General features: G+C 28.5%; 1 protein-coding gene across 10 annotated transcripts in view; it reads right to left on the bottom strand.

Annotated features, from left to right (window-relative positions):
- Positions 1-12,881, bottom strand: part of LOC107438834 (dystonin-like protein short stop) — a 223,597-nt gene that overhangs the window by 77,541 nt on the left and 133,175 nt on the right. For all 10 annotated transcript variants that reach the window (XM_043046522.2, XM_071180282.1, XM_016051216.3 and 7 more), the window contains 14 exons: positions 12,045-12,211; positions 11,059-11,174; positions 10,729-10,835; positions 9,404-9,523; positions 9,125-9,220; positions 7,867-7,982; positions 6,588-6,681; positions 6,337-6,500; positions 4,376-4,577; positions 3,139-3,267; positions 2,849-2,926; positions 2,234-2,395; positions 1,016-1,120; positions 731-826 (listed from right to left, as the gene is read on the bottom strand). In XM_043046522.2, the coding sequence (XP_042902456.1) occupies positions 731-826; positions 1,016-1,120; positions 2,234-2,395; positions 2,849-2,926; positions 3,139-3,267; positions 4,376-4,577; positions 6,337-6,500; positions 6,588-6,681; positions 7,867-7,982; positions 9,125-9,220; positions 9,404-9,523; positions 10,729-10,835; positions 11,059-11,174; positions 12,045-12,211 (1,752 nt within the window). The remainder of the gene's footprint in view (positions 1-730; positions 827-1,015; positions 1,121-2,233; positions 2,396-2,848; positions 2,927-3,138; positions 3,268-4,375; positions 4,578-6,336; positions 6,501-6,587; positions 6,682-7,866; positions 7,983-9,124; positions 9,221-9,403; positions 9,524-10,728; positions 10,836-11,058; positions 11,175-12,044; positions 12,212-12,881) is intronic.

Here is a 12,881-nt window from a genome sequence, read left to right on the forward strand (position 1 = left end):
TAAACCTGATAAAGATGAACTGTCTCAAATATTAATTATTTATTATACTTAAAAAAAAAATTCCGAAGTTCATTTTGTAACATAAGCTTATATTAACTTTTACTTGTCTCATTCATCTATTTTGTGACAGTTTTACACAAAGGAAAAATGTACATTTGGAATACATTTTTGAACAAATCCTATTCGGAGCTCACGAAATGTGTGTGTAAGTCATTTTTGTACTCCATCACAAAAAATTTTATGCTTTTCCTTTTTTATAGAGATAATAAGAATATAACGTCAAATAACTTGAGCAGAAACTAACATGCATAGCAAGCTTAAAAGTACGCAAATTCAATGCTGATTGTAAAATAGAAAGAGCTTTAGATGACTGTTCATAACACATTTTATTAAAGTGCTAGACTTAGTTTTCATCAAAGAATAGGAAAATTAATAATCTCATCACATAAAAAGTAAATCATTTTGTATTTGGTCAACTTAACGGACATTTAAAAAGTTGTCATACCATAAATTTATGAAACTCATTCTAAAAATATGCCCTAGTCTCAACATTTAAATAAAATTTTAATGCATATATGCATTTCCCTGAAGTGCACACATTTATTTCAAACTATCAGATATTTAAATTATGAGTTTTAATAAAACTTTAATAATGCTTTGAATGATGTCTATTAAAGTTTTTTCAATATGATTTAAGATGAACAAAAAAATATATATTTTAATATCTTACTTGGTGATAAATGAAGGCATATTTTAAATGAACATCAAGACAGGACATCAACTGTAACAACCATGACCACTGGGTCTGCATTGCAGCAAGATAAGCCTAGAAATTCATATTTTATAAACAATAGCAACAATGAAATGAAAATAAGTAATCCAAGAAAAATTGTAGACATACTTATTTCTACAAGGATTATACAAGATTAATACAAAAAATAATTTACTTTAAGAAATCTACAATTCACTGAAATATATTTTAAATAAAAGTAAAATATTTCATCAGAAAACATACCTCAATGCACTTTGAAGCTGGATGCTTTTGCAAGACTAGACTTTCACCACGATCTTGAACAGAATTAAACTGAACTTCACGCTTTTCAAGCTCAATAGTTAAAGCCTGAAAACAAAAATTCTTCAATCAAGATTGTAAAGAATAAGACCAATAAAACTCAAAACATTATACAGATTCAATTTTAGAAAGTAAAAAATATGAGATTAATATTTTGTAGCAATTCAAGTATTATCCAACTATGTTCTGTCAAAGACATTTAGAAATATTTGTGTTTAAATTAAAACAAACATACTCATAAGTGACTAATACTTATCTTCATAAAAGTGCTTATTTAAGTAAATACACATAACACAATCTGTATAACTAATTGACCTTTACAAATATACCTATCTTTAAAAAAATTTCTATTTGCATAAAAATAGAGATTTTTGTACATTATGTATATGATTTACGGATTCGACAATAATACTTTAAGAAGTTAAAAAAAATTTTGAATAAAATTAAGTATCATGTAGATTTTTCTACATGATACATAGTTTGATACTTTATTCTACACTATTTTTTGTAAAGTAATATAATAAGTGTCATAACAATGACATTTATTTTCAATTCAGAAAATGCCCCTTGGAAGCAAAACAAATTTTAATTTTCAAAATTTTATATTAAACTACCCAATAAAACACTTTTATTTATCATGCCTAGGGCCAGATTAACCTATAGGCACACTAGGCACATGCCTAGGGCCTACGAAATTCAGGGGCCTACGAAAAACTTGGGGGGAAAAAATTTGTTGACAAAAATAATTTAGCTTTAAAAACAACAAGTGTATTTTGCACAAAATTATGAAGATACAAATAAAATTATAATATTTTTTGGTAATAAATTATTTTGCAGAATCTTATGATCCAATATATTACTTTTTTGCGATTTTTGGCAAATAAAGTTCGATAAACAAATTTGTAAATTAAAATCCATATTAATAAAAATGGGTTAAACCCATTTCAAATGTGCTGNGCATATATTTTGAAAAGAGGGGAGGAGTGGGGGAAGGAGGGGAGGGCCCAAAAACGGCTATGCCTAGGGCCTACGAAAGGTATAATCCGGCTGAAGTTGCCCTGCAGGGGTCATATTGATTTGAATCAAAACTTGTCTCTTCTCATTTTCAAGAAAACCACTTTTCTGTTGCTCACTATTTCAATATTTTTGGACTACACTTACTCTTTGATAATCTTCAATTTCTGGAATATTTAATGTTTTAGAACTCCAATCTCTGTTGATTTCTATTTCTTCTTTTTCATTCATCCAAATAAGCTCATTGGTTGCAGACTGAATAAAGTCTAGCAGTGTATCTAAATCACTCATTCTTTTGTTTGATAAAACCTTTAATAAATAAACAAAACACTTATTAAAAGTTGCTTATAACGAATTAAGCTATTGAAATATATTAATGACAAAGACACAAAAATCTGGCTTATAAACTTAAGTTTCTAGAAATCTGTTAAAGTTTGGGAAAAAGTGACCCAAAAAAATGCATCAGAATTTTTGATCACAGGACAAAATTATTGATAACAATAAGACATTTTACGATAATTATGTTTACTAATTACAATTTTAAAAAATAATTAAACAAATTCAACACTTTTTTACTTAACATTGAAAAAAGCAGCTTATGAGTAAGACTAAAAAATATTTTAAAAAAAAGCAAGATTCCAACATTCAGCTGCTGATGTTGGTTATTTAAAAGAAAAGAATAATTGTCAGTCAAAATATGTGCTTCAGAACTATCCTTAAAGCGAAGACACAAATGAGTTATCAACAATAACAAAAACTTACTAAAACTTCTGAATATCCTTTTTCAAGCTTTGATAATAATTTACAATATAGTTCAAGTTCTTCCCCTCTGAATTGGGACTGAAAGTAGAAAATATATTTGTTAAAATTAACAGAAATGTAATTATTATACAGTTGTAATTATTATACAGTTGTAATTATTATACAGTTGAATTATTATACAGTATTGAAGTGCAAGTAAACAATGAACAAAAACATTTACATTATCAAGCTTTTAAAGAACATTTTTAAGCATTAAATATGTTTGATTAGAATTAAATATTAAAACTTGCTTTTTGTGAAGAGCACTGATCAACATTCTTCTGAAACTGGTCAATTAGCCTATGCTCTGTATGGTGTTGTTCTAGTAAAATTTGAACACTTTGAAGATCTGTTCCATAGTCTGCTTCTTCTAAATATTTCTAAAATAAAATAATAATAATGAATAAAACTAATGATACCAAAAATTTAAATATTACAATCAAAAATTCAAAGTTAATGTCATTCAACTTTTTAGAATCTATACTTATAATTTAGAATGTTTACTGTTGCGCTGAAAGTATTGTATTCAAGAGAATGCTAGAGAAAGAGTTATTAAACAAAATCCATGAGCATTTGTGAAAAATTATTACTAAATTTAAAAAAAAATGTAAAGGGAAATTTAAGGTTGATTGCCACGAGAATTATCCAGGTCGCATGGATAGTAGAACACATTAGGAACCACACAGAAACCATGAGTTTTTGTGAAAATGTCAATCAAATTTTAAAACTATTATTGAAAATTTCTAAGGTTTTTAGCCAAAGAAAATTCCTGTAGTAGGTACTTTATTCAATAAAGTAACTACAAGCAACCAATATCACAAAGTAAGCTAATAAATTAGAAATTATTTTAGAAAGGTGGGACCATACTATATTTATTGTATCTTCATTGTTAGTAGTCATTATTTGTCGATTATTAGTTGTTGATATTTATTGTATCTTCAATAGTTGGTATGTTGACAAAACAGCATGTAGGCTAGCAAATCTATAATATAAAAGGAAAAAAACATTTCTATGCTCTTATTCTGATTTGATAACGCTAAACACAATGTTAGTGAACTTATTCTGTTCAAAAATATGATATCAAATCCACGTTTTTTCCTTGAATAAGTCAAAATAGTCAATAACAAATTTTATAAAAAAAACATTCAGTTAAATATGCATGTTTGTAAGTATTTTATTACATACATTTAAATCTTCCTTTTATAACAAAATGAATGGTGCAAAATTTAAGCTCTTTTAAATTTTGCTAATTCTTAAATATTGAGTTACAGAAATTTGAAGGATCTGTGTAAATATTTTACTGGTCACATTACAAATTTTTCCTGAACACCTAAGTGTTTGTTGCAAATTTTTTTCCTGCACTTTTTTTATAGATAAATTGTTTAAGCGCATTTATAAAATAATAAATATAGTTCTGATAAAAAAAAGAAACTAAAACAACATTTTGAAAACAGGCACAAATTAAATATAATATTAAAATTAACTCACTAATTTATTATGTACCCAATCAATACATTCTTGCAAGAACTTAAAGTGCTTGTTTGTTTCAATGAGTTTTTCAAGAGACAATGGTTTAGGTTTGGATACTTTCTTTTCTTCTGCTTTTAAAGATCTTGTAGCAAGAACATTCAACAATCTCGTTTGGAAATGCATTCGTAAAGTTAAAAATCTTTCGTGAAGCTGTTGAACCCTAAATGAAAAAGATATATAATAATCATACATAAATTTAGAATTTTAAGGTGCTCCAAAGTATACAGAATAAGTCAAACATGAAATAAATTCATTAATTTTGGAGTTCTGTTAAAATATATGAATATCCATACATTGCATGCCTAAAAGATTTTCATCTGTAGTATAGTACCTCAAATACTTTATAATTTATGATAAAATTGAAGTATAACATAGTACACTACAGAATACAAATGTTTTGCAAATCTAATTCCTATATACAAGATAAAGAACTCAAAAACAACATTAATTCACAATAATTTTCTATTAATTTTCAATTCTAAGAAGCAATAAGTATATTTATGAAAATGAAGTTAGTTTTATGAAAATTGTTAGTTAGTTTTAGAAGTTGAAATTAATTAAGATATTTCAAGATATATTGGGAAAATATAAAGTATAAAAATAAAATTAAAAAAACTTGCACTGGTCACATTATCAGTAAAGAGCAACAATGAAGTGACATAAGAAATAATTTCTGATGCAAAAACAAAAGCATGCAGAAACGAGAACATCTACAAGGCTCTAGTGTTTATATGCTTTATTTGTGAAAATATTTAATAAGAAAAGCTAGTATCTTCTTTTTTATTCAAAACAAAATGTAAGAAATGCTTTTCAATGACCCGTGGTGGCTCAGGGTATTTGACTAATGAGGCAACCCGGATTTAAATCAAAGTGATGGCTCGTTAAGACGAATTCTGCACCGGGCTTGCGCTGATTACAGTGCTGATGTAAAATATCCTCATCGGTAGACGGATAACGGGTTAGAGTCCACTTGCCGTCAGGCTAACCGTGGGTAATTTTCCTTTTCATGTAACCATCAAAAAGCCCCCCCCCCCCCGTGGGCATAATTCTCCCACTGAAATTAAGAAATTTGAAAATTTTTTTTATGTGCATCGCAATTTCATTCATTGATAGTTGATAATAAATGTTAAAAGAGAATTAAAATTAAACCGTAGATACAAAACAAATAATAAATAAATAAAAAATAAGAGCTGGATTTAAATTATAGTAATAATGCATAAAGCAGTTTCAATACACTGCTCATCAATAGATTGGCTGTGGGAGTTTGGAAAAGGGGTACCGACATAGACCCTGTCCTCATCATTTGGCAAAATTACCTGTTGTTCCTACCACGGCGAGATACGAGCTTTGAAAATCAGGGCTACGTGCATGATTTTCATTGACAGCATCAAAATAGTGTTCTTAAATGTTCTCATTAATTCTTTTAACATTTTTAAGTTAATATTTAGAAATTGGTTTCAATCTTTAAGAAGAAGTAGCTTAGTAATAAAAAATTTTACCTACCTATTTTTTTTCTCCATCTAATCAAAGTCATATAATTTGGATAAAAGAGATAAAATTGATAGTTTTTTATGTCTGGTCAAAAGAAAGTAACTTATATGTAACAAAAATACAGAACACGATGTGTTCTAATTTCAGTTATAATCTATTTTAGCTTAAACTTTATTATAATTCCATACTATAGCATTATATAGCCACTTCGTCATGATAAGAGAATAAGAAGAAAAAAAGCAAACAAAGAATAGTGAAAATTTCAAATAACATTTATAAAAAAGAAGACATTAGAAATATAAAAAGAAAAATGAACAAAATAAAGTAATAATTTTCCAAAACAATTGTAATAAATAAAAATGAATGAGTTTTACTTATTATGAAAACACTAAAAAAAAAAATTTAAAAAAAATAGAAATCTTAAGTACCGTTTGTGAAGTTCCAAAGCTTGATGATACCGGCCATCTCTTAAGGTTTGAACATCCCTGGACATGGATTTTAAACTATCTTCTACATGTTTGAGCTCTGCATCGATTTGATCACAGTTATATTTGACATCATTAGGATGAAGACGTTGAACTCTTTTCTCTTCCTATCAGAATAAGTAGAAGAAATAATTTAATGACATCCCAAGATTATAAAGAGTGAAGATTTATTATAAAAAATTAAGATGAGTTACCTCAGCAATATGCCGTTCAATGTCATCCATTTTTCCATCACATTGTTTAGTCTCTCTGTGAACTTTTTCAGCTAACCTTTGAAGTTTCTCAAGCCTATTACAGAAGTAATAACAAATTAAATTTCAATTCCAACTGCTTTTAAAACGTTTTTTATGCGTACTTTTAAGTTAAACTGTATGAGTGCTTCTTAACTATACATTATGAAGAAAAAATTTTGCTGTTCATTTTATGCTAGATTAAATTAATATATGTCTGTTTTATATTTAATAAAACATTATTTAAAGACTTTAATAGTTGTAATTTCATTTAACTTAATTTCATCTTCAGATATTAAGTGATAATTTACATTGCATGATCCTTAAACAATATAATAAGGATATCCTATCAAACAGACTGAAATAATTTTTTAATCCCATAAAATTGATGGAGCGATTAATGAAAAAAATAGGGAAGTAAATTAGAAAAGTAGTTGTAAATTTATAAATTTATGTGTTATCAACAATTTACTATGCATTTTTCTTTCAACTCTTACGCATAGTGTTTTTCTCCCTCCCTTTCAAAAAATAGTTCAATTTATCAGAATTAGTTTGCTTTTTAAATGCTCTGAACATCATTTAAACTCTATAAGCTATAAAAACAAACTTTGAAAAGAACTCTAACTTTTCTGTTTCTTACTTTCAAATTTTTTTATATTTCCAGTTTTGTTGCCAATCTTAAAAAACTGTTGTTTGGTGCCAAATACAGTAGACAATTAAAAATTCTGTCCTAATATATAAATATTATACTTGATAAAAGCATTATTAAATAAAATAAAAATCAATTTGGTGTTATTCGTGATAGTCAGGATGAGAGATTTGCCAATTTTTTTTTCAAAAGATTTCTATTATATTTAAACAAATATAAATTATAGCTTATTATTAAAAATTACTTGCTTAAGTTATGAGATTTTATAACTCCAAAAGAAATATCTATTCTAAAACGTTATGAAACCCTATCCTCCTCCATTATACAATTAATAAATAAATTTGCCCCGTATTTTTAAAAATAAATTTGGTCTAGTTTATATGAAACTTTAACGTTAAACTGAATAATAGTAGAAAGAACTCATTTGTCATGCAGGAAAGTAATAAGATAAAATCATTACATATTTCATTCTGTTACTAATCTGAACACTAAAAAGTAAGGAATGTAATTGTTTGAAAAACATAACACAGACAATTTGAAATATAAAACAATTTTCCGTTCATTGAAAGAATTAAAAAAAATACTACAACATACCTAGCTATCTCATCATGAATAGCTTGATCACGCTCTTGATGAGCAGCCATAACTTTATTCCAAAGCCTTTCTAAAGTTTCATAACGAAGCTCCTCACTAACTTCTACGTGCATCTTCTAAGTTTCAAAAAATAATAAATATCAGAAAACGCACAATAACATAAAATACATATTTCATTGATACATATGCTTCAATACAGAGTTTTTTTTAAACATCCCTTCGGTATTAATTTTTAGAAATTTTGTTCAAAATATTAAGATTTGCCAATAATGGGGCTACTAAAAATAGTTAAAATGAGTTCAGAATTAAAAAAGTAACTGCATCTCATCCTTGAACTGATTTAACTTATTTAAAATTCATTTTAAAATGTATAACTTATTAAGAAAAATCATTCTTCAATGCTTCTAACACAAATAAAACATAAAGAGTTTTTGTTATGTCATTCCGCAGCAATCCATTTGGTTTTTTACGATATTGATAAAATTTTCACATTTAAATGTCACAAATCAATATTTAAATTTACATGTGACCCCTAATATGTATGCGTAAATGACTTTATTTCAAAAATGTATATTAACCCACTGACGGTTCTGCACGTAAAAAGTCGCATTTTAACCTGCAGTCTTCTCTGCATAGCAAAACCGGTTNCAAATCAATATTTAAATTTACATGTGACCCCTAATATGTATGCGTAAATTACTTTATTCCAAAAATGTATATTAAGAATAGTGTGCCGAATTAATTTGCACAAGGCGTTTGGCGCACATTCCAATATCGAAAGTGTGAAGTAAGCAGCTACCGGCTGCCTCCCCTAAGTTTGTTGTAATACAGTGTAGTTATAGTCGTGATTGTCATGTAATAGGATTGCCTGCAGTCTTCCGCAGCTTGTGTTAACTTACCTCTGTTATGTAAATAAATGTTATTATTATTATAGTTCATCGTAGTTCAATTCGTCGTAATCGTGCACAAATATTCTTTAAATAATACACTGCATATATAAACTAGTTTATCCAAAAATTTTGACTAAAAAAAAAAAAAAAAAACTTAATACTTAATTACACTGTCCCTTAACTGACATAAGTAAGTATTTGAAAATATCTATAAGTTAGATTTTGATAATGTACAATACTTAAGCCTCGCTTTGGAGCCGTTTAACAAGTAATCAAATCATTTTTAACAAACATTCCAAAAGTGTAAATGAAGGGCAGTTATTACAGAACCCCCTGCATATTCTCTCGAGATAATACAATAAACATACCTGAATTTCACGGAAAAGATGAGATAATCGTTGTTTTTCGTGTAACCTCGGTGGTACTTCTTCAACTCGAAATCGTGTACAATCAGCCAGTAATGACTGGAAAAGAGAAAAGAAATGTTGCTTTTGCCCAACACAAGACGAGAAAGGGTCAAATAATAAATTATTACAGTAATCGAGCCTTAAACTATAATAAATAAATCGCAGAACGTTAAATCTTTTTCATGACATGTAATAATTTAGACTATGGTATTTTTTATGTATGATGAAATACTCTTTTACCTTCATTTCGACTAAAGTATTCGGAAAATTTCTGTCCTGAAGAGATGATAAAGATTCTCGCATCCACAAGAAGAGAGAGCTTGATAAATCTTTATATTCTTCCACTTTACGTGATTTTTCCTACAAAATACAAGATTTACAGGAAATATTTTGTTATTTATTTTCAAAGTCTGACCTTTTAAGCATCATTTAAAATTTAATTTATAAAGAGCTACTAGTAGAATTCTTAGTCTGGGTCAAACAAAGATTACACTTTTAATATGAACACAAATATGCTAGATAAAGATAATAAACATGCTAATTACAAAGAATTATAACGAAATAGGATATAATAATAACATTAATTGCCTATAATACAGACAAAACAAAGGAGCGCTATAGTATAATTTTTTTTAACTAAGAAAAAGATTGAATACTTTCAAGTCAGAACTCTTTCAAGATTAAATTGTTTCATTAGTGCAAATGTTGAAACAAAATGTAATAAATCTTTTTTGTTGAAATTATTTAAAATTGTCTTATTTTTAAAATCCTTGTCCTTAATTTGATTTTCCCTCAAATCAAACCATTAAATAAAGAGTATAATAAAAAAAATAAAGAAAATATAAAAGACAAACTCACAATGATACAGTTAAAATGGAAAAAAAAAGCATGTAAAAAAAAAACTTAAGATTTATAGTTTTATAAACATGCAAACATTTTAATATCTAGCCCCAAATTCAGTTCAATGTGAAAGAAAATTGCCTTAAAACCGAAAGAATTCGACTGATACAAAGAAACTTAACAGCTCCTTATCTAAAATTTGTTTTCGAGCAAGATTCTCTGGTGCAAATTTGCCCAAAAACGACAGTTAAAGAATTTAAGTAATCTCAGAATAGCTATTATACCTTATAAACATTACACTGAAATATTAACTTATGTATATTATATTAAACCACAGCAACGAAATAAATATTTTAAGTAGTGAAATTTCAATGTTTTTTTTATTTTAATTCATTTAGGAAAAAAAAATTCCATCTTATAAATGAAGGGGGGAGAAATCGCTTTGCGAATTATCTCGAAGTGTACAGCATTCTTTTAAGTTTGTTCAGCAGCTCTGTTTGAAACAAATAATTTCTAGACTTAAATTTCCATCTATGATATTCTCTTAAAACAACATTTTATTTTTAAAATTCTAATGTAGAAAAACCCTAGTCTTGGATCAGAATAAGGTATAGTAAAGTATAATAATTAAATAACGCGGAAAACTATGAGATAAAATATAATATTTTTCATGATTATTGGAAACTATTAAAAAAATTTTTAATGAAAAATTCTATTATACTCACGTCATCAGCCGCAAATGGGTTATGAGAAGGAGGCCTAGGGAAAACATCATATAAAGAAGATATGTAAGTGATAAGAGATTTCTCATCTGGCTCTGGAGTATCAACATCTGAAAGAAGATGCAACACTTTCTATACTGCTAATGGTTAAAAGTATGACACATTACGAAGATTGGAGGGGGAAAATTTTTTTCTTTTAAATAAAGACAAACATACTCACATGTTCTATAATAGTTGGTTTAAAGTACTTAAGCTTGCATGAGTTATAATTGACTTAAAAATTAATCAAACAAACTTGGAGAATAGATATAAAGAAGTCAGTGTAATATTTACCTTCAGGATCTAGAAGTTTTGTGACATTAAGCTCGCGTTCAGCAATAGTAAAAGCACTGTCAAGATTGTCTCTGGCTGTTCGTTTTAGGCAGGAGCGATAATCGACGAGATCAGGTCTGAAAAATAAAAGGATCTTATTGACAAAGACTAATTCAATTTTTATAATAGACAAGAGCAATAATTTATTCTATAAGTGCATTTATATATTTTTTCAAACATAGTTGGATTTCAGTTTTTAATGAAATTACAAAACTGCATAATTCAGTGTTATGTGAACGGCTAGAAATATTGTGTAAACTTGCCTCTTCAAACTAAGTTATACTGTATTTTTGAGGCATTTTAATGAATATCATTGTTTCTATCATTTTGCGTTGCTTTGCTATTGCCAAATGAAATTACGTTCTAAAAGTTTATCCGTTATACATCAATCCATTCTAAATGATTATTCTGCAGTTTTATGCAGACATTCAAAAAACATTATCTGAATGTGATAGTCTATCAAAGAAAAAGTTTCATCTAGAATAACATAGAAATATGAAGGTAAAAAAATAAATAGTTTTGAAATTTTTAAAAAGAAATAAGAGTATTCTTAGTTTAATTTGCAATAAAATAATTAAATAGAATCAGGGGGAAAATACAGAGGGTTAAAAGAATACGTCAGCACTGTGTGAGCCAGAAGTAGATTCCTGTATTGGAAGGCAAGCGCCCTGAGCCAACACCTCCTAGAATAAGGAAGGCCTCAGCACGGATCAAATTAGTAGTCCGATGTGACGAAGTTAACTGCGCAGTTGATGAAAAATAAGAAAGATGTCATTACGTTCGGGGTACTAAGATGCGCAGTGGTTGAAAATACGAAATAAGTCATTACGTTTGGACTACTAAAGGATATTTATGGTAACCCGTGCAGAGGCCTACTCTTTTCTAGGAGGTGTTTCCTGAGCTCTCCCTGCTTGTGTGTATTATAATACTGAACAAGAAATAAATACCTATTTCTGTGAATGATAGCATTAAATGCAAGGCCATCTCTCCAGCTTTTGGTGAAGTCGCCAACACGCACACCGGGATAGCGATCTGTTGTTCTTTGTGCCCACCGTAGAAGCGCTTCTTTTGCGCTAATTCGCTCATCTGTTTGATGTGTAATAATATCTGAGATCTAAAACAAAAACATTAGGATATATCACAGCGCTTACAATACACAATCATAAATTAAAGAGTTAATTTCACTGAACAACAAATTAACATTCATAATCAAAACGTTAGTAACAAATTTACAAAATTGTAAATTGGCATAAACGATAATGCCACTCTGCCGGCCAGGTGGCCGAGTGGTTAGCTTTCCTGACTACGAAGCCAATGGCAGCGGGTTCGAATCCCGCTCTGGGCATGGATGTTTCTCTCTCTGTGTGTTGTCTTCTGATGTGTGAATGTATGAATGTGGCCCACCCTATGAACGGGTATTTGTGGCAGTGTGGCGTGAGTAATGTTGCTCGCATCCGTGACTTTGGTTTTCAGGTGCCCACTGGGTAACGATAAATGAGCAACACTTCCGGCATCTTCTAAGGCGAAGAACGAAAGTTCAGTGCCTGCCGTTATTAAAAAAAAAATAATGCCATTCTAAACAAATAACTGAAATTTTCAAATTCGACGAAGAATCGATGACATATCGATGAAGGAATTTAGGATAAACTAAAACACTTAGAAATCATGGTAGAAAAATCGAGAATTCATCAACACGTGAGTGATTATTTATACGGAAAGCCAGTGTGACAAAAAAATCTCAACAAGAAACAGTTTAAAAAGAAAAAAATTCTTTCTCAAAATAA

Source organism: Parasteatoda tepidariorum, chromosome 4 (assembly GCF_043381705.1).
Source record: "Parasteatoda tepidariorum isolate YZ-2023 chromosome 4, CAS_Ptep_4.0, whole genome shotgun sequence".
NCBI classification, from domain to species: Eukaryota; Metazoa; Arthropoda; class Arachnida; order Araneae; family Theridiidae; genus Parasteatoda; species Parasteatoda tepidariorum.